This window comes from Chlorocebus sabaeus, chromosome 8 (genome assembly GCF_047675955.1).
Source record: "Chlorocebus sabaeus isolate Y175 chromosome 8, mChlSab1.0.hap1, whole genome shotgun sequence".
In the NCBI taxonomy this organism is placed as follows: domain Eukaryota; kingdom Metazoa; phylum Chordata; class Mammalia; order Primates; family Cercopithecidae; genus Chlorocebus; species Chlorocebus sabaeus.
In genome coordinates this window covers 69,788,409-69,815,938 of record NC_132911.1, presented here as the reverse complement: position 1 = coordinate 69,815,938, position 27,530 = coordinate 69,788,409, and the positions used below count along the sequence as shown (strand labels likewise).

The following is a 27,530-nucleotide window of genomic DNA, read 5'->3' as shown; positions in this document are numbered from 1 at the left end:
TTGTACAGTATTCTCAGGATTTGAAATCTGTGGATATAGAGCACCAGCTGCATTAGCTAAGGTCTTTGATGGATCCTGTGCAGATGCTGATTGAGCGCACTCCTTATCAGTGCTCTTTGAAGATTGGAAGGTTTTTTTTTGTTGTTTATTTTATTTTATTTTATTTTTTGACGGAGTCTCGCGCTGTTGCCCAAGTTGGAGTGCAATGGCGCTATCTCTGCTCACTGCAATCTCTGCCTCCCGGGTCCAAGCGATTCTTCTGCCTCAGCTTCCCAAATAGTTGAGATTACAGGCGCCTGCCACCATGCCCAGCTAATTTTTGTATTTTTAGTAGAGACAGAGTTTCACCACGCTGGCCAGGCTGGTCACAAACTCCTGACCTCAGGTGATCGACCCACCTTGGCCTCCCAAAGTATTGGGATTACAGGCATGAGCCACTGCACCCTGCCAAAGATTGGAAGTTTTAGTTGTTTCGATTTTTGTTCATCCCAAAAGAACAGTAAAACTATATAACTTTTTTTCAGTATAGTTCCTACTGAATAGTTATCTAATGGCTCCTTGAATGAGAATGGAACTCTCCAGTTTCAAGGCCAGCATTGTATGCAAAAGGCCAACACTCAGAGTGTTTGGTTCTTTTTTCCCTGATTTATTGTAAAAAGTTTGATTGTAAATTAGTAATTTATAGTTGTATATATTTATGGGGTACAAAATGATGTTATGATTCATGAATATAAAGTGGAGCAATTAAATCAAGCTAGTTAACATCTATCACCTCATACTTATTTTTTGTGGTGAGACCACTTGAAATTTACTCACAACAGTTCTTCTCTGTTTTGCTTTTGAGACGGAGTCTAGCTTTATTGCCCAGGCTGGAGTGCAGTGGCATGATCTCAGCTCACTGCAACCTCCACCTCCCGTGTTCAAGCAATTCTTTGGCCTCAGCCTCCCGAGTAGCTGGGATTCCAGGTTTGCGCCACCACGCCCGATTAATTTTTGTATTTTTAGTAGAGATGACATTTCACCATACTGGTCAGGCTGGTCTCAAACTCCTGACTTCAGGTGATGCACCCGCCTTGTCCTCCCAAAGTGCTGGCATTATAGGCATAAGTCACCACGCCTGGCAACTCATAGCCTTTTTAAAACCTGGAATACACTATTTTTTTTTGATTTTTTTTTTTTTTTTTTTTTTTTTGAGATGGAGTGTCACTCTGTTGCCCAGGCTGGAGTACAGTGGTACGATCTCGGCTCACTGTAACTTCTGTCTCCCAGGTTTAAGCGATTCTCCTGCTTCAGCCTCCCGAGTAGCAGGGATTACAGGCGCCTGCCACCACATCCAGCTAATTTTTGTACTTTTAGTAGAGATGGGGTTTCACCATGTTGGTCAGGCTGGTCTTGACCTCCTGACCTCATGATCCGCCTGCCTCAGCTTCCCAAAGTGCTGGGATTACAGGCATGAGCCACCGCGCCCATCCAGAATACACTATTATTAACTATATTCACCATGTTGTGCAATAGATGTCAAAAAAAACCCTCACTTATTCCTACTACGACTTTGTATCCTTTGATCCTCGTCTCCTCATTTTGCCTATCCCCCACCCTCTTACCACCATTCTATTCTCTGCTGCTGAGTTCTGTTGTTTTAGTTTCAACAGTTAAGCAACAACATGCAGCATTTCTCTTTCTGTGCCTCCTTTACTACATTTAGTACTTCATTTAATGTTCTCCAGTTCTGTCCATGTTGTCACAAGTGACAGAATTTCCTTCTTTTTTAAGGCTGAATAGTATTCCATTGTGTGATTGTGTATGTATATCACATTTTCTTTCTTTCTTTTTTTTTTTTTTTTTTTGAGTTGGAGTCTCGTCCTGTCAGCCAGGCTGTAGTGCAAAGGCGCGATCTCGGCTCACTGCAACCTCCGCTTCCCTGGTTCAATCAGTTCTCCCTGCCTCAGCCTCCTGAGTAGCTGGGATTACAGACACCCACCACCATGCTCAGCTATTTTTGTATTTTTAGTAGAGACGGGGTTTCACCATGTTGATCAGGCTGGTCTCAAACTCCTGACCTTATGATCTGCCTGCCTTGGCCTCCCAAAGTGCTGGGATTATAGGCGTGAGTCACTGCGCCCAGCCAGTGTACCACATTTTCTTTACCCATTCATCTGTTGATGGATACTCATGTTGATTCTATAACTTGGCTGCTGTGAATGTTGCTGTAATGAACATGGGAGGGCAGACATCTATTAGACAAATTGATTTCCAGTCTTGTGGGTAAATACCCAGAAGTGGGATTGCTGGATTGTGTATCTGGTGCTTTAGCTGTGACTTGCCTCTGCGGTTTTTATGCCAATGATTGGTTCTGCAGGTTCCATTTTGGAAAGAATTTGTGCTAGTAACAGCACTTAAAGTTTATGGGTGGCCGGGCACCATGGCTCACACCTGTGATCCAAGCACTTTGGGAGGCCAAGGTGGGTGAATCACCTGAGGTCAGGAGTTTGAGACCAGCCTGGCCAACGTGGTGAAACCCTGTCTGTACTAAAAATACAAAAATTACCCAGGCGTAGTGGTGTGCACCTGTAATCCCAGCTACTCAGGAGGCTGAGGCAGGAGAATCGCTTGAACCTGGGAGAGCAAGGTTGCAGTGAACCGAGATTGTGCCACTGCACTCCTTCCAGCCTGGGTAACGGAGTAAGACTCTGTCTCAAAAGAAAAAAAAGAAAAAAAAGCTTATGGGTAAGCTAGTTGGTAAATGGGGATATTCAGGATGCTGATAATAAGATAATAGAGGCACCTACGAGGCAAAATGCTGTCAGATCCCTTAGTTGTATTGCTATGTGTTCAGTGTGTGACTTTTTGTTGTGTCTTGACTTTTAAAAAATTGCAGTAGTAACTATTTTCCTTTTGAGAAAATTACTTGCCAAATACTGTCCTACCGAAGCCATCTTTTCTCTGAGTTTTTTATTTTTGCATTTGCTCGGCTCACTGCAACCTCCGCTTCCCTGGTTCAATCAGTTCTCCCTGCCTCAGCCTCCTGAGTTGCTGGGATTACAGGTGCCCGCCACCATGCTCAGCTGCTTTTTGTATTTTTAGTAGAGACAGGGTTTCACCATGTTGACCAGGCTGGCTCAAACTCCTGACCTGCAAATTAAAATTATTAGTGTATTTTAACACTAAATATATTTTTTGGCCATGTGATGTGAGTTAAGGATCTTAGCAGTGGTTTTAAAATTGCTAAGAAGTTATTCCAATACCATTTATTGAATAATCTTACTATTTTTTATTGATTTTTGACATGATATAACTTTATTGAGCATTTATTGTGTGCCAGGCACTAGTATGTATTGTGTTTGTGTGTATTGTCATTTCATCTGGAGAGTAACGCTATTTGGTAGCTGCTATAATTGACCCCATTTCAGAGATGAAGAAACTGAGACAGAGTTTAACGGATTTTCCTAAACTCACAAAGTTACCCAGTGATGGGGCCTGGGTCTGACTCAGTTGATCCTTCTTCCTTATATCAAATGCATAAATAACTTTCTGGGAGGAAGCATCTTTATCTCTCCACTTCCCCCCAATTAGTACTGTTGCTTATAGCTTTGTATATTTCAATACATAGTAAGGCCAGTTTTGCCTTATTACCTTTTTCCTTCAGATAACTTCAGTAGTCTTTGTGGACTTACAGAATAATCTTGTCCCTGTTGCCCTGACAGTTGGCATTGTTACTGATGTTAACATTAAACTCATTAATTTATGGAAAGTATTTACACCTTTATATTCTTCCTAATAAGGAATATACTATGTAAGTTAATTGAAGTTACTATTTTTAATTTGCTGCATATATGAAGATCATTTCTTGACATTTTGATTCTTCATATGTCCAGCATGTTGCCTTTTCTACAATACCCTGTTTACTTTTATGGGAAAAAGATATGCTGACTTTATTTATTTTTTTGAGACAAGAGTCTCGCTCTGTTGCCCAGGCTGGAGTGCAATGGTGCAATCTTGGCTCACTGCCTCCTGTGTTCCAGCTATTCTCCTATCTCAGGCTCTTGAGTTGCTGGGACTACAGGTGCATGCCACCACTTCTGGCTAATTGTTGTGTTTCTACTAGAGATGAGCCTCCACCATCTTGGCCAGTCTGGTCTATTTATTTATTTATTTTTTTTTAGAGACGGAGTCTTGCCATGTCGTCCAGGCTGGAGTGCAGTGGTGCGATCTCGGCTCACTGCAACCTCTGCCTGCCGGATTCAAGTGATTCCCCTCCCTCAGCCTCCTGAGTGGCTGGGATTACAGGCGCATGTCATCACGCCTGGCTAATTTTTGTATTTTTAGTAAAGACAGGGTTTCACCATGTTGACCAGGCTGGTCTGAAACTCCTGACCTCAGGTGATCCACCCACCTCGGCCTCCCAAAGTGCTGGGATTACAGGCGTGAGCCACTGCACCCAGCCGATATGCTGAATTTTTTTTTTTTTTTTTGAGACAGAGTTTTGCTTCTGCAATAGCGTGATCTCAGCTCATTGCAACCTCTGCCTCCTGGGTTCAATCAGTTCTCCTGCCTTAGCCTCCCGAGTAGCTAGGATTACAGGCGCGTGCCACCACGCCCAGCTAATTTTGTATTTTTAGTAGAGGTGGGGTTTCACCATGTCAGCCAGGCTGATTTCGAGCTCCTGACCTCAGGAGATCTGCCTGCCTCAGCCTCCCAAAGTGCTGGGGTTACAGGCATGAGCCACTGTGCCCGGCCGAAATGCTGATTTTAAAACGAAAGTATGAGGCATGAGGCCAGACGCTGTGGCTCATGCCTGTAATCCCAGCATTTTGGGAGGTTGAGGTGGGCAGATCATTTGAGGTCAGGAGTTTGAGACCAGCCTAACCAACATGGTGAAACCTAGTCTCTACTAAAAATACAAAAAAAAAAAAAAAAAAAAAAAAAAGGCGGGCATGGTGGTCTGTGTACGTAATCCCAGCTACTTAGGAGGCTGAGGCAGGAGAATTGCTTGAACCGGGAGGCAGAGATGGTAGTGAGTTGAGGTTGCGCCACTGCACTCCAGCTTGTGTGACAGAATGAGACTCTGTCTCAGAAAAAAACAAACAACGAAAACGAAGTATGCAAAGTGGCAAGACTGCTGACGAGTTTAGGAAATAATAAGTAATATTTTAGGCCAGTTCTATGCTAACTAGATTTCGTTATGTGGGGCAAATTATTGAACTTCTCTATGACTGTCTCCTCATCTGGCAAGTGAATTACGTCAAATTCTGTTTCATTCTTCCTATTCTTCCTTTTCTGTTAGGCAGTAGAATATGGCATAATCAGATGAACAGATGTGTTTAGATTCAGTCTAGATTCACTATTATCTTTCACACTACTGGCCTGAGCCACAGGCTAAATACCTTTCCTGTCTTCTTGATTTGTAGACTTCTGCCTCCGTTTTCCAAGGGCATTTTATTCTTTGTAGACAGAGTATGCTAGGTTTTTGTTCATTGATGAATAAGCAAGCTGTAAGCTAGCCAGCCACTCTTCCCTCAGGCACTAGTTTTAGGGGTAGAAATAGTCTAGAGGAAAAAAAGCACTGGCAATATTAACAGTTTTAGAAGTATAGCAAAGGTTACAAGCTTGAACTATAGAGATGTTTATTGTGACTTTATTGTTAAAATATGTATGCTAGAAAGTAATTTGTTGGAATATTGAGGTTAACATATGTTCTTTAAATATTGTGCACCCAAGTTTTTTCAGTCATCTTATGTTCATTTTTCTTTTCTCAAACTGTAGAGTTGCTGATTTCTAAGTTTTTGTGTGATTTAGTTGTAGTTACCTGATTCTTTCTAAACGTGTTGTAATCCTGGTTATTTCACAAGTGCCATAATATACCTCAGCAACCTAGAACTAATTCTGCAAACCTTTTCTACAGAATTTAAGATTTTATTCATGTGCATGGCATAGAAGATGAATTCTTCCACCTCCACCATGAGTGAAGAGCCTGATGCTCTATCAGTAGTTAACCAGTTACGGGATCTAGCAGCAGATCCATTAAACAGAAGAGCCATCGTCCAGGATCAGGGATGTCTGCCTGGCCTTATTTTATTTATGGACCATCCCAACCCTCCAGTCGTCCACTCTGCTTTGCTTGTAAGTTACCTTTAGTAATTTCAATCTCTGTTTTATTTTTGCAATTAAGGAGATAATTTGGAAAAAGTGCTAGATGACATAGTAAAAAAACTGAAAGAGAGCAATTAATAGTTTGTATTTATGTATATACAAACATATGTATGTGTGGTCTGTTTACACCAGCAGTAACATGCTACATTGTTTTTATTCTTTTGTTTGTTTGTTTGTTTGAGACAGAGTCTCCCTCTGTCATCCAGGCCTGGAGTACAATGTGGCAGGATCTTAGTTCACTGCAGTCTCCACCTCCTGGATTTAAACCATCCTCCCCCACCTCAGCCTCCTGAGTAGCTGGGATGATAGGCACATACCACCATGCTAGGCACATTTTTGATATTTTTGTAGAGATAGGATTTCGCTATGTTGGCCAGGCTGGTCTCAAACTCCTGGGCTCAAGTGATCCTTCCACTTTTACCTTCCAAAATGTTGGGATTACAGCTGTGAGTCACCATGGCTGGCCCTATTTTTATTCTTTAATACAAACTGTAGCATACTCCATGCATGGAATGTTCTACCACTTCCTTTTCATTTAACAATCTTGAGGATTGGATCATATCATACACATAGACACCCAAAGAGGCACTTACTTTGTTTTTATTTTATGACAGCTTTTTAAGATGTAAGCACACAGCATCATGCAATTCACTCATTTAAAGTATACAATTAAGTAGTTCTAGTATATTCACAGAGTTGTGTTACCATCACCACAACTTTTTATTTTTATTTATTTTTTGTAACTAAATTTTTTTTTTTTTTTAGTAGTGATAGGATGTAGCTGTGTTAGCTAGGCTGGTCTCAAACTCCTGGCCTCAAGTGATTCTTCTACCTCAACCTCTCAAAATGCTTAGATTACAGATGTGAGCCACTGTGCCTGGTCCACCACAACTTTTTACCTATTGCTTCCCAGACCCCTCAACTCTCTATCCCTAAGCAAACTATTAATCTACTTTTTGTATGTTTATATTTGCCTATTCTGGCAAAAATGCCTATATATTTTGCATATGAATAGGGCCAAGCATGGTGGCTCACGCCTGTAATCCCAGCACTTTGGGAGGCCGAGGTGGGTGGATCACCTGAGGTCAGGAGTTTGACACTAGCTTGGCCAACGTGGTAAAACCCCGTCTCTACTAAAAATACAAAAAAATTAGCCGGGCGTGGTGGTGGGTGCCTGAAATCCCAGCTACTCAGGAGGCTGAGGCAGGAGAATCCCTTGAATCCAGGAGGCAGAGGTTGCAGTGAGCCAAGATTGTGCCGTTGCATTCCAGCCTGGGCAACAAGAGCGAAACTCCATTAAAAAAAAAAAAAAAAAAGTTGTTAATGTTATGGGAAATTAATGTTACGGAAATTTTATCTATTGTCCTTTACTTAAGGACTCATGATAAATTCCCCATTTAGTCTTATTTCATAATTTTGTATAGAAGGCATATAGGCTTTTCCTTTTGGAAAAGTTTTTCTATTTTGCCTTTACAGAATGAAGTTTAGCAGTCAAAAAAGACATTGGTATAAGAGAACAGTAGTAACAAATGGGAAAAATGGCACAGCCCCCAGTCTGGGTTCTATTTCAATAAGAAATGCAATAAGGATGAGAAGAAAGAGGGGGTTGGTCTATAGATAGGGACTTGGGGCTAAAGGAAGTCTTTTTTTTTTTTTTTTTTTTTTAAATAGACTAGAACATGTCTAAATTCAGAGGGCAAGGGCTACTAGAATGGGAGAGGTTTGAGGGGAAGGCTCTCATAATTGCAGAAAATAGGAAAGATTTGCTAATGATAAAGTTGTTCAGCAGTGTTGAGGGGCTGGTTAGTTTGGTAATACTGAATCGGTATGATTCAGGCCTGCTGTAGGCTCGGAGAGCCAAGTAGTTGGATTTGTGCAGAGTTGTTACTTGGCCAGGTTAAGTTGGGCAGAATGATTGTGCAAGGGAGTTTAGGGTCTTGGCAGGATTGTTTGAAATGATACACAGTAGGTACTAGGCTGAATAAGGAAGGGAAGTATAAAGTCATGGAGGGACTGAGCTAAGGAGAGGGATCAATGGGTGAAAGTTCCCAAGAGGCTGAAGAAAAGATTTTTTTGTTGTTGTTTTTTCTGTTTTTGAGATAGAGTTTTGCTCTTGCCGCCCAGGCTGGAAAGCGATGGCGCGATCTTGGCTCACTGCAACCTCCGCCTCCTGGGTTCAAGCGATTCTTCTCCCTCAGCCTTCTGAATAACTAAAATTACAGACCCGCACCATCACACGTGGCTAATTTTTATATTTTTAGTAGAGACAGTTTTTCACCACGTTGGCCAAGCTAGTCTCGAACTCATGACCTCAGGCGATCTACCCGTCTTGGCCTCTCAAAGTGCTGAGATTATAGGCATGAGCCACCACGCCTGGCCATCAGGTGTGTTGTTTTGTTTTTATGATTTCCTTTTTTTGTCACTGTTAACTTATTAGTGTACACTTTTGTTTTTATTTTATTTAGTGGTTGCTGTAGGTTTTACAATATGCATCTTTAACTTATTATAGCCTACCTTTAAATGAATCCTACCCTTAACATGTAGTGTAAGAATCACACAAGAGTATGTTTCCATTTCTTCCTCCCATCTTTTGTGCTATTTTTGTCATACATTTTACTTCTACATATGTTTAAAAACCTACAGTGTATATATTTTTGCTTTAAAGAGTCAATTATCTTTTAAAGAGATTAAAAATTTAAAAACGCCTTTTTTTTTTTTGAGATGGAGTCTTACTCTGTCACCCAGGCTGGAGTGCAGTCGCACAGTCTCAACTCACTGCTACCTCTGCCTCCCAGGTTCAAGTGATTCTTCTACCTCATCCTCCCTAGCAGCTGAGATTACAGGTGCACGTCAGCATGCCTGGCTAATTTTTGTACTTTCAGTAGAGACGGGGTTTTGCCATGTTGGCCAGGCTAGTCTTGACTCCTGAGCTCATGTGATCTGCCCGCCTCAGCTTCCCAAAGTACTGGGATTACAGGTGTGAGCCACCATGCCTAGCAAAAAAAGGTCTTTTATATTTACCTTCATTTTTATGTTTCTGGTGTTCTTTATTCCCCAATATAGATTCATTTTTGTTGTTTGGGTTTTGTTTTTGTTTTTGTTTTGAAACAGGGTCTCGGCTGGGTGTGGTGACTCATGCCTGTGATCCCAGCACTTTGGGAGGTGGAGGCGGGTGGTTCACCTAAGGTCAGGAGTTCGAGATCAGCCTGACCAACATGGCGAAAACCCGTCTCCACTAAAAATACAAAAATTAGCCAGGCGTGGTGGCCGGCACCTGCAATCCTGGCAGGAGGCTAAGGCAAGAGAATCCCTTGGACCTGGGGGGCGGAGGTTGTGGTAGGTCGAGTTTGTGCCACTTCACTCCAGCCTGGGTAAAAGAACAAAAACCCCGTCACAAAAAAAAAAAAAGAAAAAAAAGATTTTGCTCTTTTGTCTTCTGGCATGTATGGTTTCTAATGAGAAAACTGCCGTAATTCTTGTTCTTCTCTTATATAATGCCTTTTTCTGGCTTCTTCTGGAACTTTATTAGTGATTTTCAGCAAATAATTATGATGTCTTTGATATGGATGGTGGTTTTTTTTTTTGAGATGCAGTCTTGCTCTGTCGCCCAGGCTGGAGTGCAGTGGTGCGATCTCGGTTCACTGCAACCTCCACCTCCTGGGTTCAAGCCATTCTCCTGCCTCAGCCTCCCGAGTAGCTGGGATGCGTGCCATCATGCCCAGCTAATTTTTGTATTTTTCGTAGAAACAGGGTTTTGCCGTGTTGGCCAGGCTGGTCTCAAATTCCTGACCTCAAGTGATCCACCTGCCTTAGCCTCCCAAAATGCTGGGATTACAGGCGTGAGCCACCCAGTGCCCATCTTTTTTTTTTTTTTTAAGTTTTTTTGAGACTTGTGAATAAGTTAGGAGCCTTCATTTCAAAGAGTAGATCAGCTGTTACAGCTCAAAGGATCATTTCTTCCCTAGGGAATAATTCTGAATCATCACATTTAAAGGATTTTATTCTCAAAACAAAAACCTATTTTCTCTTTTTTTTTTTGTTTTCTTGCAATAAGTTGGTAGCAGTTTCAATTTTGAATAGTCTGAACAGACGAATTAACTTATTACTGTTTCTGCTGTAGGCTCTTCGATACTTGGCAGAATGCCGTGCAAACAGAGAAAAGATGAAAGGAGAACTGGGTATGATGTTGAGCTTACAAAATGTTATACAGAAGTAAGTACAGTAGACAGTGTCTCATTTATTTACGTACATACTTATGTTACTTACTTAAAGGGCCTCACTGTGTTGCCCAGGCTGGGCTCAAGCGATCTTCCCACCTTGGCTTTCCAAAGTGCTAGAATTACAGGCATGATTACTACTATTATTGGATTACTATGTTTTAATGTCCTGTAGTTAACTGTTTTTAATCATTTAGCTGGCTGAGGGAGGAGAATCGCTTGAACCTGGGAGGTGGAGGTTGCAGTGAGCTGAGATCGCACCATTGCATTCTAGCCTGGGCGATAGAACAAGACTCCATCTCAAAAAAAAAAAAAAGAAATTTCAATTTTAGGTAGAGAAAAATTACAAATTATTTAGGAAGTAGTTTATTACTGTAGGAAAATGGTAAAACTGCGGAACTGTAAAATAAGCAAGTTAAGATGGTGCTGGTGGGGCATTTAATATTTCATACATGCAGGACATGGTGGCTCATGCCTGAAATCCCAGCAATTTGGGAGGCCAAGGCAGGCGGATCACTTGTGGCCAGGAGCTCGAGACCAGCCTGGCCAACGTGGTGAAATCTCGTTTCTACTAAAAATACAAAAATTAGCTTGGTGTGGTGGCATGTGCCTGTAATCCCAGCTACGCGGGAGGCTGAGGCAGGAGGATCACTTGAACCCGGGAGGTGGATATTGCAGTGAGCTGAGATCCTGCCACTGCACTCTAGCCTGGGCAACAGAGCAAGACTGTGTCTCAAAAAAAAAAAAAAAAAAAAGTATATAACCATTGTTGCTAATCTCTCATCTGTAACTGCTTTGTTTAAGCAGACAGAAGCTTGTGTGACTCTCTAGATACAGTTTTGTAGTAAATTCTTAAGTTTATAATTAAAATAGTGTGAGTAGCCCCAGTAGCTATACTGGCAATTATAAGCATGCATACCCCCACTTTGCACATTGTTCATATGAATATGAATACTTGGCTATTTCTTCCCTCATCCTGTTGCTGCTAATGTGGAAGCCACTAGAACTGGTTTGTAAGAGAAGCCCTAAAGCCCTAAGGAATCCATTGGATATAATGGATTATCTTCTGTGCAGTGTATCTGGAATGGTTTCACCTCTATACTATCCTTGGAGTAATTGAAAAAATAATAACTCAGGGTTTTTTTGTTTGTTTGGTTGGTTTATTGAGACAGGGTCTCACTGTGTTGCTGAGCTGGAGTGCAGTGGTATGATCATGGCTCACTGCAGCCTCAACCTCCCAAGCTCCAGCTCTTCTCCTACCTCATCCTCCCAAGTAGCTGGGACTACAGACATGTGCCATTATACCTGGCTAATTTTTTAGTTATTTTGTAGAGACATGGTCTCACTATGTTGCCTAGGCTGCTCTCCTGGGATCAAGCAGTCCTTCTGCCTCAGCCTCCCAAAGTGCTGGAATTACAGGCATGAGCCATCACACCCTGCCCAGATAGTTGTTGTTGTTGTTTTTTTAAATCGAACTAAATTCTTTTACAGGACCTCAGTTCAGAAAGGGTGCTAGAGAAGTGGTCAGAAGGATAGAAGCAGTGATTAACCAGGAAGAGGAGGGCTGGTTTAAGGATGATGACAGCAGAAGCATCTTCCTTTTTTTCCTGAAGCGAGTCTAGTATGGTCATCAATAGCAACATGTGGCAATTTAAATTAATTAAAATTAATGGCAGGGTGTGGTGGCTCACACCTGTAATCCCAGCACTTTGGGAGGCGAGTAGATCACCTGAGGTAAGGAGTTCAAGGCCAGCCTGGCCAACATAGTGAAACCCCATCTCTTCCAAAAATATAAAAATTTAAAAATTAACCAGGTGTGGTGGCGGGCACCTGTAATCCCAGCTAGTGAGGAGGCTGAACCAAGAGAATCGCCTGAACCCAGGAGGCAGAGGTTGCAGTGAGCTAAGATCGCGCCACTACACTCTAGCCTGGGCGAGAGAATGAGACTCCCTCTCAAAAAAAAAAATAATAATAATTAAAAACTCAGCTCCTCAGTCATATTAGCCATATTCCAAGTGTTTAGTCGTGTCGCTAGTGACACTATTTCCATCATCTCGGAAAGTTGTGATGTACAGTGCCGCTCTGAAATTTTTCTTTTCTTGTCTTTTTTTTTTTTGAGACTGGGTCTCACTATGTTGCCTTGGCTGGTGCGACGTTAGCTCGGTGCAACTTCTGCCTCACAGGTTCAAGTAATCCTCCTGCCTCAGCCTCCTGAGTAGCAGGGAGTTAGGCCATCATGTCCTGCTAATTTTTTTTTGTTTTGTTGTGGGTCTCATTCTGTTGCCCAGGCTGGAGTGCAATATCGTGATCTTGGCTCACTGCAACGTCTGCCTGCTGGGCTCAAGCAGTTCTCCTGCCTCAGCCTCCCAAGTACCTGGAATTACAGGCGCCCACCACCATGCCTGGCTAATTTTTGTACTTTTAGTAGAGACAGTATTTCACCATGTTGGCCAGGCTGATTTCGAACTCCTGACCTCAGGTGATCTGCCTGTCTCAGCCTCCCAAAGTATTGGGATTACAGGCGTGAGCCACTGCTGGCCTTTTTTAATGTTTTGTTTTGTTTTTTTGTAGAGGTGGGGTCTCGACATGTTGCCTAGACTGGTTTCGAACTCCTGGACTCAAGTGATCCTCCTATCTCAGCCTCCCAACATGCTGGGATTACAGGTGTGAGCCACCGTGCCCAACTGCTCTAAATTTTTTTTTTTTCTTTTTGAGACAAACTCTCACTCTGTCACCCAGGCTTGAGTGCAATGGCTGTGATCTCAGCTCATTGCAACCTCTTCCTCTCGGTTTCAAGCGATTCTCCTGTCTCAGCCTCCCAAGTACCTGGGACTACAGGTGCATGACACCACACCCGGTTAATTTTTAGTAGAGATGGAGTCTCACCATTTTGGCCAGGCTGGTCTCGAACTCCTGGCCTCAGGTGATCCACCCGCACTTGGCCTCCCTGTAAGTGCTGGGATTATAGGCATGAATCACCACCCCCAGCCTGCTCTAAAATTTCTTTGCTTAACTGCATCTAGGGCTTTTTTTTGTTTTGGATTATTTTTGTTTCATGGACTATTTACTGGCGAATTACTAAGTCAAAGATGTAAATATCTTTGTCTTTGTATCCCTGTTAATTGTTTTCAAGTAATACCAATGATGCTTTTACCAGCAGTTACTTTTTTTTTTTTTTTTTTTTTTTTTGAGATGGAGTCTTGCTCTGTAACCCAGGCTGGAGTGCAGTGGCGTGATCTCAGCTCACTGCAACCTCTGCCTCCTGGGTTCAAGCGATTCTCCTGCCTCAGTCTCCCAAGAAACTGGGACTACAGGCGCCCGCCACACCTGGCTAATTTTTTGTATTTTTAGTAGAAACGGGATTTCACCATGTTAGCCAGGATGGTCTTGATCTCCTGACCTCATGATCTGCCCACCTCGGCCTCCCAAAGTGCTGGGATTACAGGTGTGAACCACTGTGCCTGGCCTGACAGTTCCCTTTTTATTAGATTTTTCCAAACATTGGAATAGTTTCTTGACATCATAGTTCTCCTATCCTGTTTAATTTGAAATCAACTTTAAAAACAATTTAAACATCTCCGTTGAGACTGATAGAAAATGGATGGTTTGGGTGGGGACATAATTCCACTGAAATTGATTTGGAAAACTTTTTACTTGGATTTTTCTGGTGAGACACTTTATATTAGGTTCTTAAAGGATTAATGGCTGGGCGCTGTGGCTCACGCCTATAATCTCAGCACTTTGGGAGGCCAAGGTGGGCATATCATGAGGTCAGGAGTTCGAGACCAGCCTGACCAACATGCTGAAACCCCGTCTCAAGCTCCTAACCTCAAGTGATCCACCCACCTCAACTCCACAAAGTGTTGGGATTACAGACATGAGTCACTGCACCCGGCCCTGTTTTTTTTTTTTTTTAAGCTTAAATTCATAAGTTTCTGTAATCATTGTCTCTTCATGCCCTTTATAACTTGTTCTTGGCTGATATTTAAAATATCTGAGAACTTCAGTGACTTTTCAATAAACTCTAAAATAACTATCCATAAAAATACTGAGACAACTAATACAAATTAGTCTTTTTGATAGCTTCCTGTAACACACAGTTAAAGTCACCAAAAGTAACTTATCTCTGGTCAACAGTGGCTGAGAAAAGCACCTGATATAGTAATTGAGTGTCTGGAATACTGTCAGATTATCACCCCTGGAATTAAAGCTCTAAATAGCTAGAACATATACAATCTGAATATCAGAAAATGAAGTATTCTTACTCATTCAATAAATAACTTGCAAACATTTTTGTTAGGTTCTATGGAAGGTGCAAAAAGGATACCTTCCTCCTCTTAAAGAGTTCATATACTTATAAAAGAAATAGAAAATTAAGATCAGTAGTATAAGTACAAGCATAGTACTCTGAATGCAAAGGGATAATTGGGTTATTAGGTAGAGGCATTATATGGAAGGTGTTGGTTAAGCTGAGCCTTCAAACATTGAAATAAGAGTTGGAAAGCCTGCAGTCTGGGTGAAGCTCTTCCAGCTAAGGAAAGGCCTGAACAAAACTTAAGGGTAGAAAGCACTCGAGAGCAAAGAACATATAAAAATGCATGGTCTTTGTAGGAGATGGCCAAGTGTCATAGTCAACCCAAAGAATAACAGAAGGACAAAATGAGCTGATGGAGATAGCCAGATTTTAAGGCCTTGAGTGTACATTAAAGGGTTTGGGCTTAGTTGAGCCCATTGATAGGTGAAATGAGGATTCTTTTCTTATGGTTACATGTACTTACTCTGTTCAATTCCACTAATAAGAGCCATTAGACTGTTGTCCAGTGTGGTTAGCCACTCACTCTGTTTGGCAAATTAATTAAAGGTCTATAAAATTTTTTTAGTTGCACTGGCCACATTTCAAGGGCTCAGTAGCCTCATGTGAGCGGAGAGTGCAGCTATAGAACATTTCTATGCATGTGAGCGGAGAGTGCAGCTATAGAACATTTCTATCACTGCAGAAAGATTATTGGACAGCACGGCCCCCTAGATGTTGATGTGAGGATCTCTAGTAGGATTTAAAAGCTTAAGAATGAAAACTTTGTTAGAGCTGTGGTTTTATGATAAATACATAATTTGTAATATGTTTAAAAAAAAAGTAAATTAAAAAATAATTGGTTTCAACATACAAAGAAATCTTGAAATTAGTTGATAGTATGAATGATCCTATTCCAATTTGGTTTCTCCTTTTGGATTTTTATATGTTGTATTTTCTTAAAAGTCAAGGTACTTTCAAATTGAGAGTTGAATGTTAGTGATAATACAGGAACATATTACAACCCGATCTTGTTAGTTGATTTTGTATTTAATTATTTTTATTAGGCTTTTTTTTTTTTTTTGAGATGGAGTCTCCCTCTGTTGCCCAGGCTGGATTTCAGTGGTGTGATCTGAGCTCGCTGCAACTTCTGCCTCCCGAGTTCAAGCAATTCTCCTCTCTCAGACTCCTGAGTAGCTGGGATTACATGCGTGCGCCACCACACCCAGCTAATTTTTGTATTTTAGTAGAGATGGGGTTTCACTATGTTGGTCATGCTTGAACTCCTGACCTCAGTGATCCACCTACCTTGGCCTCCCAAAGTGCTGGGATTACAGGCATGAGCCACCGCGCCCAGCCAAATGTGTTTTTTATACCTCTATAGTGATGGATTTTGAATCTCAATGAACCACGAGTTTAAAATGAAATTAGAAGATTGTTATAGACAAGATGCTTTTTCTACATTATTGATTTTTCTAGGATTCACTGCTATTGCTTTTAAATTGAACAAAGCATTAGAGTGAAAGAAACAAGTCTCCTTTTAGTGGAGAAATAAAATTACAGAATCAGTAGAAGTGACAAGACTAATTATATATGTGTTTCTTTTCAAGAACTACAACTCCAGGAGAAACAAAACTTCTGGCCTCTGAAATCTATGACATTCTTCAGTCCTCCAATATGGCAGATGGTGATAGTTTTAATGAAATGAATTCACGTCGAAGGAAAGCTCAGTTTTTTCTGGGAACTACAAACAAACGTGCCAAAACAGTGGTTTTGCATATAGATGGCCTTGATGATACGGTAAGGTCTGTTAGATGGGAAAGAGAAACCATGTTACTAGTTTCTTCAGTGTCCCTTGCTAACAGTCTTTGAGAATAAATCTCGCTATCAGTATTTTACTAATACAAAGGGTCATTTTGTGCTAAAAAGGTCAATCATAGGATATAAGAATTTAAAATATTTATGTCCCTAATAATAGAACATCGAAATATGTGAAGTAAAACTTACAGAAATGGGGAGAAATAGAAAAATCCACAGTTAGAAACAGAGATTTTTAACACAGCTCTCTCAATTAATACAGGAAGCATACAGAAAATCAGTTAAGATATAGAAGACTCAAATAATACTATCAACCAATTTAACCTAATTTTTATTTTATTTTATTTATTTATTTTTTATATATTTTTTGAGATGGAGTCTTACTCTGTCACCTAGGCTAGAGCACAGTGGTGCAATCTTGGCTCATTGCAACCTCTGCCTCCCGGGTTCAGGTGTCTCTCCTGCCTTGGCCTCCCGAATGGCTGGAATTACAAATGTGCGCCACCATGCCCAGCTAATTTTTCTATTTTTAGTAAAGACAGGGTTTCACCATGTTGGCCAAGCTGGTCTCAACTCCTGACCTCAGGTAGTCTGCCCGCCGCGGCCTCCCAAAGTGCTCGATAACAGGAATGAGCCACCGTGCCCAGCCCAAAGCATGTTCTTTGAACACGGTGAATGCAAATTAGAAATCAATAACAGAAAGGTATCTGAAAAATTTCCCCCAAATTTGTGAAACTAAGTGACACATTTCTTTTTTTTTCCTTTTCTTTTTTCAGGGACAGGGTCTCGTTCTGTGGCCCAGGCTGGAGTGCAGTGGCACAATCATAATCTACTGCAGCCTCAAACTCCTGGGCTCAAATAATCTTTCTGCCTCAGTCTCCTGAGTAGCTGGGACTACAGACATGTGCCACCATGTCTGGCTAATTTTTAAGTTTTTGCAGAGATGGGAGTCTTGCTGTGTTGCCAGGTCTTAGACTCCTGGCCTCAACCAGTCCTCCTGCCTCAACCCTGCAAAGAGCTCGGATTACAGGCATGAACCACTGCACCTAGCTAAATAGCACATTTCTAAAGTAATCTATGAGTCAGTAAATAAAAGAGAAATTAGCATTTCGAACTGAATAAAAAGGAAAGTGAACTGAATAAAAAGGAAAGTGTAGGCCGGGCGTGGTGGCTCACACCTGTAATCTCAGCACTTTGGGAGGCCAAGGCAGACGGATCATGAGGTCAGGAGTTTGAGACCAGCCTGGCCAACATAGTGAAACCCCATCTCTACTAAAAATACAAAAATTAGCTGGGCATGGTGGTATGCCTGTAGTCCCAGCTACTCGAGAGGCTGAGGCAGGAGAATCGCTTGAACCCAGGAGGTGGAGGTTGTGGTGAGCTGAGATCACACCACTGCACTCCAGCCTGGGCAACAGAGTGAGACTCCGTCTCAAAAAAAAAAAAAAAAAAGTGAAGAAAGTGTAATAAAAATGAAAGTGATATATACATGAAAGTGTAGCTGAAATTTGTTGGAAGTAGTTAAACGAAGTTTAAAGTGGAAATTCATTAGCTCCAGATGCATAACTGTTTATATCCAAAAAAGAAAGGGTATCAAGTCAGTGACTTAAGCTTCTATCTTAAAAAAATAGAAGAAGCTGAAGGGAATCACTGGATCCCAAGAGTTCAAGGTTATGGTGGTCTATGATCGGGTCACTACACACTCCTGTGTAGGCAACAAAAACCCTGTCTCAGAAAAAAAAAAGAAACTAGAAAAAGAGAGCAAATTAAAGCCACAACAAGCAGAAGAGAAGAAACAAGAAAGATCCGGGAAATGAAAAACAATAGAGAAAAACCAATGAAATCAAAAGCTGGTGTTTGACATGATTGTTAAAATTGGTAAGCCTCTAGTCGAACAGATCAAGAGAAAAAAAGTCATAAATTATCAATATCAGAAATGAGAGAGGATACCACTATAGATGCTACAAACATCAAAAGGATAAGTAAGGGGCCGGGCACGGTGGCTCACGCCTCCGTAATGCCAGCACTTTGGGAGGCTGAAGCAGGCGGATCACTTGAGGTCAGGAGTTTGAGACCAGCCTGGCCAACATGGTGAAACCCCATCTCTACTAAAAATACAAAAATTAGCCAGGTGTCATGGTGCAGGCCTGTAATCCCAGCTACATGGGAGGCTGAGGCAGGAGAATCGCTTGAACCCAGGAGGCAGAGGTTGCAGTGAGTGGAGATCATGCCACTGCACTCCAGCCTGGGCGACAGCAAGACTCCATGTCAAAAAAAAAAAAAAAAAAAAAAAAAAAAGGGTAAGTGAATATTTTAAATACCTTTATGCCAATAAATTTCATAATGTAGATGAAACAGGTTTCATGAAAGACACAGATGACTGAAGCTCACTCAAGAAGAAACAGATGACCTGATTAATTGTATATCTACTAAAGAAATTGAATTTGTAGCTAAAAATCATGCCATAAATAAAACTTCAAGCCCGGATAGAAGCATGTTTTCTAGTGTCATTGGTTTTAAAATTTTTTTTATTTTTTTTTGAGACAGGGTTTTGCTCTTATTGCCCAGGCTGGAGTGCAATGGCACAATCTTGGCTCGCTGCAACCTCCACCTCCTGGGTTCAAGCCTTTCTCTTGCCTCAGCCTCCCAAGTAGCTGGGATTACAGGTGCCCGCCACCACACCCACCTAATTTTTTATTTAGTAGAGACGGGGTTTCGCCATGTTGGCCAGGTTGGTCTCGAACTCCTGACCTCAGGTAATCCATCTGCTTTGGTCTCCCAAAGTGCTGGGATTACAGGCATGATCCACTGTGGCCGGCCTTAAATTTTATTTTGTCAGCCTGGTGCAGTGGCTCAAACCTATAATCCCAGCACTTTGGGAGGCTGAAGCAGGTGGATCACGAGGTCAGGAGTTCAAGACCAGCCTGGCCAACATGGTGAAACCTCGTCTCTACTAAAGACACAAAAAATTAGTGGGGCGTGGTGGTGCACACCTGTAATCCCAGCTACTCAGGAGGTTGAGGCAGGAGAATCCCTTGAACCTGGGAGGTAGAGGTTGCAGTGAGCTGAGATTGTGCCATTGTACTCCAGCCTGGGCAACAGGGTGAGATCCCGTCACACACACAAAAAAATGTTTATTTTGTCTATATTTTTAATTGTTTAGAGGCTAAATCTGGTCCCTGTTAATCCATCTGGACTGCAACTGGAAGTTCCCCTGAAGTTACCTTGCACAGAGATTATATAACTTTACGTATTTAGGGGTAGCAGTTGGTAGATTACCACTTACCTTTTTAGCAATGCCAGGTAGGTTACATTAGATTATTCACAACTTTTTTCTGTTGTTGTTTTTTTTTTGGTTTTTTTTTTGAGACAAGAGTCTCACTCTGTACCCCAGGCTGGAGTGCAGTGGTGTGATCTCGGCTCACTGCAACCTTTGCCTCCCAGGTTCAAATGATTCTCCTGCCTCAGTCTCCCGAGTAGCTGAGACTACAGGCACCCGCCACCATGCCCATCTAATTTTTGTGTTTTTAGTAGAGACATGGTTTCACCATATTGGCCAGGCTGGTCTCAAACTCCTGACCATGTGATCCACCTGCCTTGGCCTCCCAAAGTGTTGGGATTGCAGGCGTGAGCCATCGTGCCTGGCCCACAGCTTTTTCTAGTTGTGTTTTAGGTGCTTAGGCTCAGGATTTGGGGTTTAGTAAATAAGCTTGAGAAGAAACCTTCCATATGCATATTATCAGAGCCAAATCAGTCCACAGCTATCTTACTGAAAGTGGGATCAGGAGACAATTTCTAGAAAGCAAGTTCTGATAAAGATAAATTGATTCACTGGAAGATCTTAAAATATATAAAATATCTCCAATACCATGTATTTAATTTTAATGAATAAGAATAATACAGTTTCTTTTTAAAGCTAGCACAAATCAAATAATAAAACCCAGCAAAGCACACACAAAAATATAGGCTAACCAGGTGTAGTGGCACATGCCTGTAATCTCAGCTATATGGGAGGCTAAGGCAGGAAGATCGCTAGAGCCTAAGATTTCAAGACCAGCCTAGTCAACATAGTGAGAATCTGTCTCAAAAAAAAAGAAACAGCAGAAACCAAACAAACAAACATATAGGCCAATGTATAGTAAAAACATGATTGTCAAAGTCCAAAATGAAATATTAGCAAGTTAACTCTAGTACTGTACTATCATGTTAACATGTTTTTGGTGACATAGCCTAGCACTAGCTATAAGTTTATTCCATCGATTCATTCAGTTCTGACAAGCAGGACAGAGAGATGTATATCTTTTTTCTTTATTTATTTGTTTTTGAGACAGTCTCACTCTGTCGCCCAGGCTGGAGTTCAGTGTGACACGATCTTGGCTCACTGCAACCTCCGCCTCCCGGGTTCAAGCAATTCTCCTCCCTCAACCTCCCAAGTAGCTGGGATTAAAGATGCCCACCACCATGGCCCGCCAATTTTTTTGTATTTTTATAGAGATGGGGTTTCACTCTGTTGCCCAGTCTGGTTTTGAACTCCTGACCTCAAGTGATCTGCCTCCCTCGGCCTCCCAAAGTGCTAGGTTATAATAGAAGGGGAAGTTGAGTTTAGAATGGTCAAATAACTTAACTGTTTGCTCCATCTATGTAACTTTAGCTTAGTCAACATTTTTTGGACTACTAGGTAGTGTGACTTCAGAATTGAACTTTTTTTTTTTTTTTTTCTCCAGACAGAGTTTTGCTCTTTTGCCCAGGCTGGAGTGAAGTGGCACGATCTCAGCTCACTGCAGCCTCCAGCCCCTGGGTTCAAGTGATTCTCGTGCCTCAGCCTCCCAAGTAGCTGGGGTTACAGGCACCCACCACCACACCCGGCTAATTTTTTTTGTATTTTTAGTAGAGACAGGGTTTTGCCTTGTTGGTCAGGCTGGTCTTGAACTCCTGACCTCAGGTGATCCACCTGCCTCATCTTTGCAAAGTGCTAGGTTTACAAGCGTGAGCCACTGCTCCTGGCCCAGAATTGAACTTTTAATCACAATATTATAATTTCCTAAAAACAATCTAGTTTTATCCTGGAGTTGTAAATATGATTTAACATAATGAAATACTTTAGTATAATATCAGTAAGTCAATAATTTGATAATTTGCTATTGATACCGCTATAAATACAGAAAATCCAGGAGAATGATCTGAAATTTCTTAAAAATATTTTAAAAATCCAGTGACATTATTAAATATATGGAAATCAGTCACTTCTTAAAAGGAGAAAAGTAGTTTTACTCTCCCAAACAAAACAAACAGCTAGGAAGAGTGCAGGGGTGTTTTTTCTTTTTTGTTTTTTGTTTTTTTAAACTTAATGATCAGTGTGATAGTAGCAAGGCTATTCTTAATAAGAGCATAAGAGACTCAATAAAAAAAATTAAATGTCCTCAGTGTTATAAGAAGACTGGAATAAGTGTAATGAAATGCCTGTTTCTGAAAGTTTGTAAGGATGTCAGTTCTTCCTAAATTTGTAGACTTAAAACCAATCAGTAATACCAATCAGTCTGATGATTTTGGAAGTTTATTTCCCAATCTAAACGTTCACATGGTAGAATGTACTAATTTTTACAATAAAAGGGAGCACCTAATGTTAGGCGTTATTTTAGATACCAGGGATACAGTGATGACCAAAAAGCAAAACTTTTTCCTTTCTTGGAGCTAGCATAATTGGAGGAGGCAGACAATAAGCTTGCTAAAAAAGTGTGTTAATTTATGTTGAAATAAAGATAAATTAGACTTATGAATCTCGTTTCTCACTGTGGCATGTGGTTGGCATTTAGTACCAGACTCTACCTGTGGTAAATTAGGCAAGTTGTTTTTCTACTTTTCACTTTACTCACATTTGAAATAAGAGATCAGATTAATAATATCCTAACTTACATATATTGTGCGAGCTTTACTTCACTTTTAAGTTTACCTGGTGTTGAATATGTGGACGAGATAAACATGGTGCTATTTGACACCAATCCTGTAAGAGGGCTTCACCAAATGCAGGCCCCTGCAGAGCAGGGTCCAGACACAGTGCTCTAGATGAGCCCACTGTGGGCCAGTGCTGTGCCACAGACTGTCGCGTCCCAGGCCTCCCTGAGTAGGGTTGAAATGCAGAAGTAGGGAGATGAGCAATGATGTGAGCAGTTGTTCCGAAGGATGTGGAAATAAGTTTGAAAACTGGATATAGTCTACAGACTTGGCACATGGGTCAATTGCAGATTGACCCCTCAGAAATATAAATGAAAACCTGTTCTCAATACAGAAATCAGAAAATGTAGAGTGTGTGATTTGGTGTATGTGGGCCAGAGGTGGAGGGATCTATGAGGAGAAAATGCAGTTACTTTTTCCATTTTCTCTTTGGATCTTGTGTTGAGATGACCACTTGATGGTCAAGTGGATATGTCTGACAGACAAATGAAAATAAGAAAGTCATATTGGAGTGAGTAATGTTAGTGATGGCTAAAGTGATGAGAATAGTCTCCTGAGGGTTGAAGCAGAAAGAAAGTCAGTGTAGGCACTGGACTTTGGAGTTAAGGTGAGACAGAGCTGGAATAATCAGTGGGGAAGTAGAAGGCCAGGATAATGTAGTACCCTGCATTGAAGCATTGAAGGGTACATGTTATACTGTGTTTTGAAGAGTATTAGGAAAATGAGAACCACGCAAGGTATGTCTAACCCTTGAGAATGCATGGTAACCATAAGAATGCCATAAATGAATGATGCAGTGATATTTATAATACCAGGTGATTTAAGGAATAGGGACTTAAACAGTGAATGCTCACTAATTCTAACTTCAGTCTATTAGAATTTATCCCTGGAGATTTTTAGGCTAGAGTATGGATCATAAACCTTTTCTTTTCTTTTTTTTTTTTTTTTTTTTTTTGTGAGATGGAGTCTCGCTCTGTCACCCAGGCCAGAGTGCAGTGGCACAATCTCAGCTCATTGCAACCTCCGCCTCCCGGGTTCAAGTGATTCTCCTGCCTCAGCCTCCCGAGCAGCTGGGACTACAGGCACACATCACCATGCCCAGCTGATTTTTGTATTTTTAGTAGAGGTGGGGTTTTACCATATCGGCCAGGCTGTTCTTTAACTCCCGACCTCGTGATCTACCCGCCTCAGCCTCCCAAAGTGCTAGGATTACAGGCGTGAGCCACTACGCCTGGCCAAACCTTTTCTTTATAGGACCAGAAAGTAAATATTTTTGGCTTTGTAGACCACGATGGGCTCTGAAACTAGCCTCAGATAATATGTAAACAAATGGGTGTGCTTGTGTTCCAATAAAACTTTATTTACAAAAACAGCTGGTGGACTATGGTTTTCCCCACCCGTGAGCTAGAAGAACCTGTGCTTTTCTGCTTTTTGGCCTTTTTTCCCCTGTATTGTGTTCTGCTTTATTTAAGATGTAAATTCACCTTGGCTAACTTCTTTCTGATTAAAAAAATTATTAAAACTGCATATTAGTATTGAAGCTTTAAAAATTTAGGAATTACTATTCTGTTGATCTTGTAAAATTTAAAAAATTTGACTAAGCACTCCCCCACTCTGTGCCCTGAAATAAGATGGTAAAACTGAAATAGGTCATTTGCTGCCTTCCCCCCTCCAAAATATAACTTGGTTTTGGCTGATTTATTACCTTTTATTTACCTGTTTTCATAACAATTTGCTTTTACTTTTTCAGTCTCGGAGAAATCTGTGTGAAGAGGCTTTGTTAAAAATTAAAGGTGTTATTAGCTTTACTTTTCAAATGGCTGTTCAAAGGTGTGTGGTGCGAATCCGTTCAGATTTGAAAGCTGAGGTAAGTATTTAAAAGGCTTAATATGTTTGAGATTACAGGTAAACAATTCAGTTTCAAAGTCGTTCCTTTTTATCTTGACTTAGGCTTTGGCATCAGCAATAGCATCAACCAAGGTTATGAAAGCTCAGCAAGTTGTGAAAAGTGAAAGTGGAGAAGAGGTAAAAGTTGTATTTAATTTTCTTTATATCTAACTCACTCTCAGTTATTTTTTATGGCTAGCAGATTGCCAGTATTTCTAAATTAATAGTGCCAAGTATGTAAGGATGTGCTGTTTCTTGGTTAACAGTAAACTATTTTAGAAATATAGAGAGATCTTTTGTGGATATCAGTCTGCTCTTGCCGATTTTTACATGGAAATAAAGGATATGTGTCTTCCTTGCATTTATTTTTAAATGCATAACCTTTAAATATGCATATATTTTAAATGCATATTTTTTCTTCATAACCTTAACTAATTTTGACAATCCAAAAAATAAAGGTGTATCCACTGAGCAAGTAAATAGGGTGAAAATCCTTGTATCTTGCTACTCTCTTCACTAGCTTTGTGATGGGGGAAACAAATATGCCTTGGGCTCATTTGGGTTCCCATCTCATAGATGGGAGGTTCCATGGCTATCCAGTGGCCTGCAGTGGCTAGACACTTGCTTTAGTCATTATTACACAGAGAAAGGTTGCTCATTTACTCCTAGAATTTCAGCAGATCAGCTTCTGAGTTCTTACTTGTACTCTCTGCTTACTCCTTTCTGTATTGACGCTGCTCAGCAATTGGGCCTGTAGTCATGTAAGAGGAAAGTTTACCCTGAGAATAACCATGGTAATTAGAATAAGGGGTAAAGTTGATTTTGTAATAACTGTTAATATTTTCTGTATCAGATGTTGGTCCCATTCCAAGATACTCCTGTGGAAGTAGAACAGAACACAGAGCTACCTGACTACCTGCCTGAGGATGAGAGTCCCACAAAGGAACAGGACAAAGCGGTGTCCCGGGTTGGCTCACACCCAGAAGGTGGAGCTAGCTGGCTGAGCACAGCTGCAAACTTTTTATCCAGATCATTTTATTGGTGACTTCACTTTGGGGCTCAAGGACTGTGTGAACCAACAAGGGGCCAGTTTTCCATTGTTGTGGTGAACTGTCAAGTGCAATTTGCAATAAGTTATCATGAAAAGTTTTTAGATTACATGATTGCGTATGCTGCATTTTACATTTTATTGGACATTTTACCCCACTGAGTGGTAAAAAGGACAGAGGCTACGGATGGAGTTGCTTTGTTATGAAAGTATTTTGGTTTTGTTTTCTTTCATTTAATTGCCTCATATTTAAAAACCATGGGTCCACTGTTAAAACACACGTGTATGTGCAGCTTTACATTTTATTTTACATGAAGCACGTGATTAGGAAAACTCGTTTTCTCCTCAAGCCTCAGGACCTACCTGAAGAGAAGTTTTCTTGTAGCTCAAGTTGTGCATGAATTACTGAATATTTTACTGTGCTTTTCTTCATGAAGGATACATGCTTTGTACTCTTCACTGAAAGCTGGAAACATTTCTTGTTACCCTCTTTTGTGCCTTTTTATTTTGCCAACCATGTTTATAGAAAGGACATTACTAATCACATTTTGCAAAGTAAAAACATTCATTTGAACATAGTCCCCTAGAAAAACAACTCTACAAAAATTTTGCAGCCTTATTCATTATAATTTTAATAAAATTAACACAAAATCAGTCAAGAAGAAGGAAACATGTATATTAGCGAAGTGTTTTTGGAGACTATTTGAATGTGACTAAATGTGGTTCTGGTTGACTTCTTTTCACTTTGGCTTATATCAGCTCTTGAGAGTTAAACCTGATCATGATATTGCAAACAACTGTAAATGGTCTCTAGGCCTTACTTTGTGATTATACGTTATCTCCTGCTAGAAAAAGATAATGTAGTAAAGAACTGACAAACTGAAAAAAAGAAAACAAAAATCAAATGCCTATGATACCCTAATGCCACTTTGGTATAGAGTCTAACTTTAAAACATGAATTGCTCGACAGAATTCTATTCAGTAGGTGTTTCTTTATATTGCCTTTTGTGAATTTTTTATGAAAATGCTGCAGTTGTGTTGAATGAAAAAGACCCAAATTATAGCTTATGAAGAAATAAAGCCAGGATTGATCACTTAATCCTGTTTCTCATGTCCAGCCAGAAAAAAAGAACTTCAGTGAAGGTAAGATAAATAAATAATACACATATAATACTTTTTTTGGTAGTTAAGTGCTAATTACATATATGTAATACTTTATTAAATTTCTGAAATATTTGGTAACTAAAATTTTCTTTTTTGGAAATTAATAAATCTAGATACATATTAATGTTGATAAGACTAAAAACAAGAAGAAACTGAAATTTCTTTTCATCAACATGTAGAGCTGCTATTTTACTATTTGGAGAATATGATGTGAAAATTGGACCCCAAAAGGTTTCCTTGTGTTTTCATTGTAAAATACCATCATCAGTGAGAGTCTTGAGGTCACTAACATTATCACCTTCTGGAGAGAGAGTTACTGGAGGCATTGAGGATGATTTTTTTTTTCATGTGTTTGGTTTCTCATTCAAGTGACACGCACAAACTGAAAAACAAACAAACAAACAAAAAACAAAAAAAACCCAACAACTTTCAGGGCACCTATTGCTCTAAATGCATAATATAACTTGCCGCCAGAACCAGATGTATTGAAAAAAGAAAATAAAACCACCTTCTTTCTATAGCCATTAAAGCAAAGTTTACTGTTCTAACAAATTTGTATTTTATTTTGCATTGCCACACATCTGCTTATTTAAAAACTACATCCCTTTGGTATTAATGTTTCAGGACAAGTAGGTATTACTGCTTGATGTTTGTGTGTTCTAATTCTAAGAGTTCTTTATTCCAGATTATATAGAGCAGTTAAGGCAACTGTAACAGCATTTTTTTGAAATACATTGTAAAATAATAAAAGGTAACATAATTAAAATTGAGTGGATATTATATACTTGTGGTATAAGTATTATTGATTATTTTTAAATTTTATTTTAAGTTCTGGGATACATGTGCAGAATGTATCATACGTATACATGTGCCATGGTGGTTTGCTGTACCTGTCAACCCGTCATGTATGTTTCAAGCCCCTCATACATTAGGTATATTTCCTAATGCTCTCCCTCCCCTTCCCCCCACCCCCTGACAGGCCCTGGTGTGTGATGTTTCCCTA

At 40.5% G+C, this 27,530-nt stretch overlaps 1 protein-coding gene across 1 annotated transcript in view; it reads left to right on the top strand.

Moving 5' to 3' along the window:
• The window catches only part of ARMC1 (armadillo repeat containing 1), a 31,654-nt gene extending 4,347 nt beyond the window's left edge, over nucleotides 1–27,307 (top strand). Inside the window, exons 2-7 of the mRNA XM_008000763.3 lie at nucleotides 5,903–6,120; nucleotides 10,271–10,362; nucleotides 16,269–16,458; nucleotides 24,179–24,295; nucleotides 24,379–24,453; nucleotides 25,169–27,307. Coding sequence (XP_007998954.1) covers nucleotides 5,938–6,120; nucleotides 10,271–10,362; nucleotides 16,269–16,458; nucleotides 24,179–24,295; nucleotides 24,379–24,453; nucleotides 25,169–25,360 — 849 coding nt within the window. The 5' untranslated portion in view covers nucleotides 5,903–5,937 and the 3' untranslated portion in view covers nucleotides 25,361–27,307. The remainder of the gene's footprint in view (nucleotides 1–5,902; nucleotides 6,121–10,270; nucleotides 10,363–16,268; nucleotides 16,459–24,178; nucleotides 24,296–24,378; nucleotides 24,454–25,168) is intronic.
• The last annotated feature ends 223 nt before the right edge of the window (nucleotides 27,308–27,530 follow it).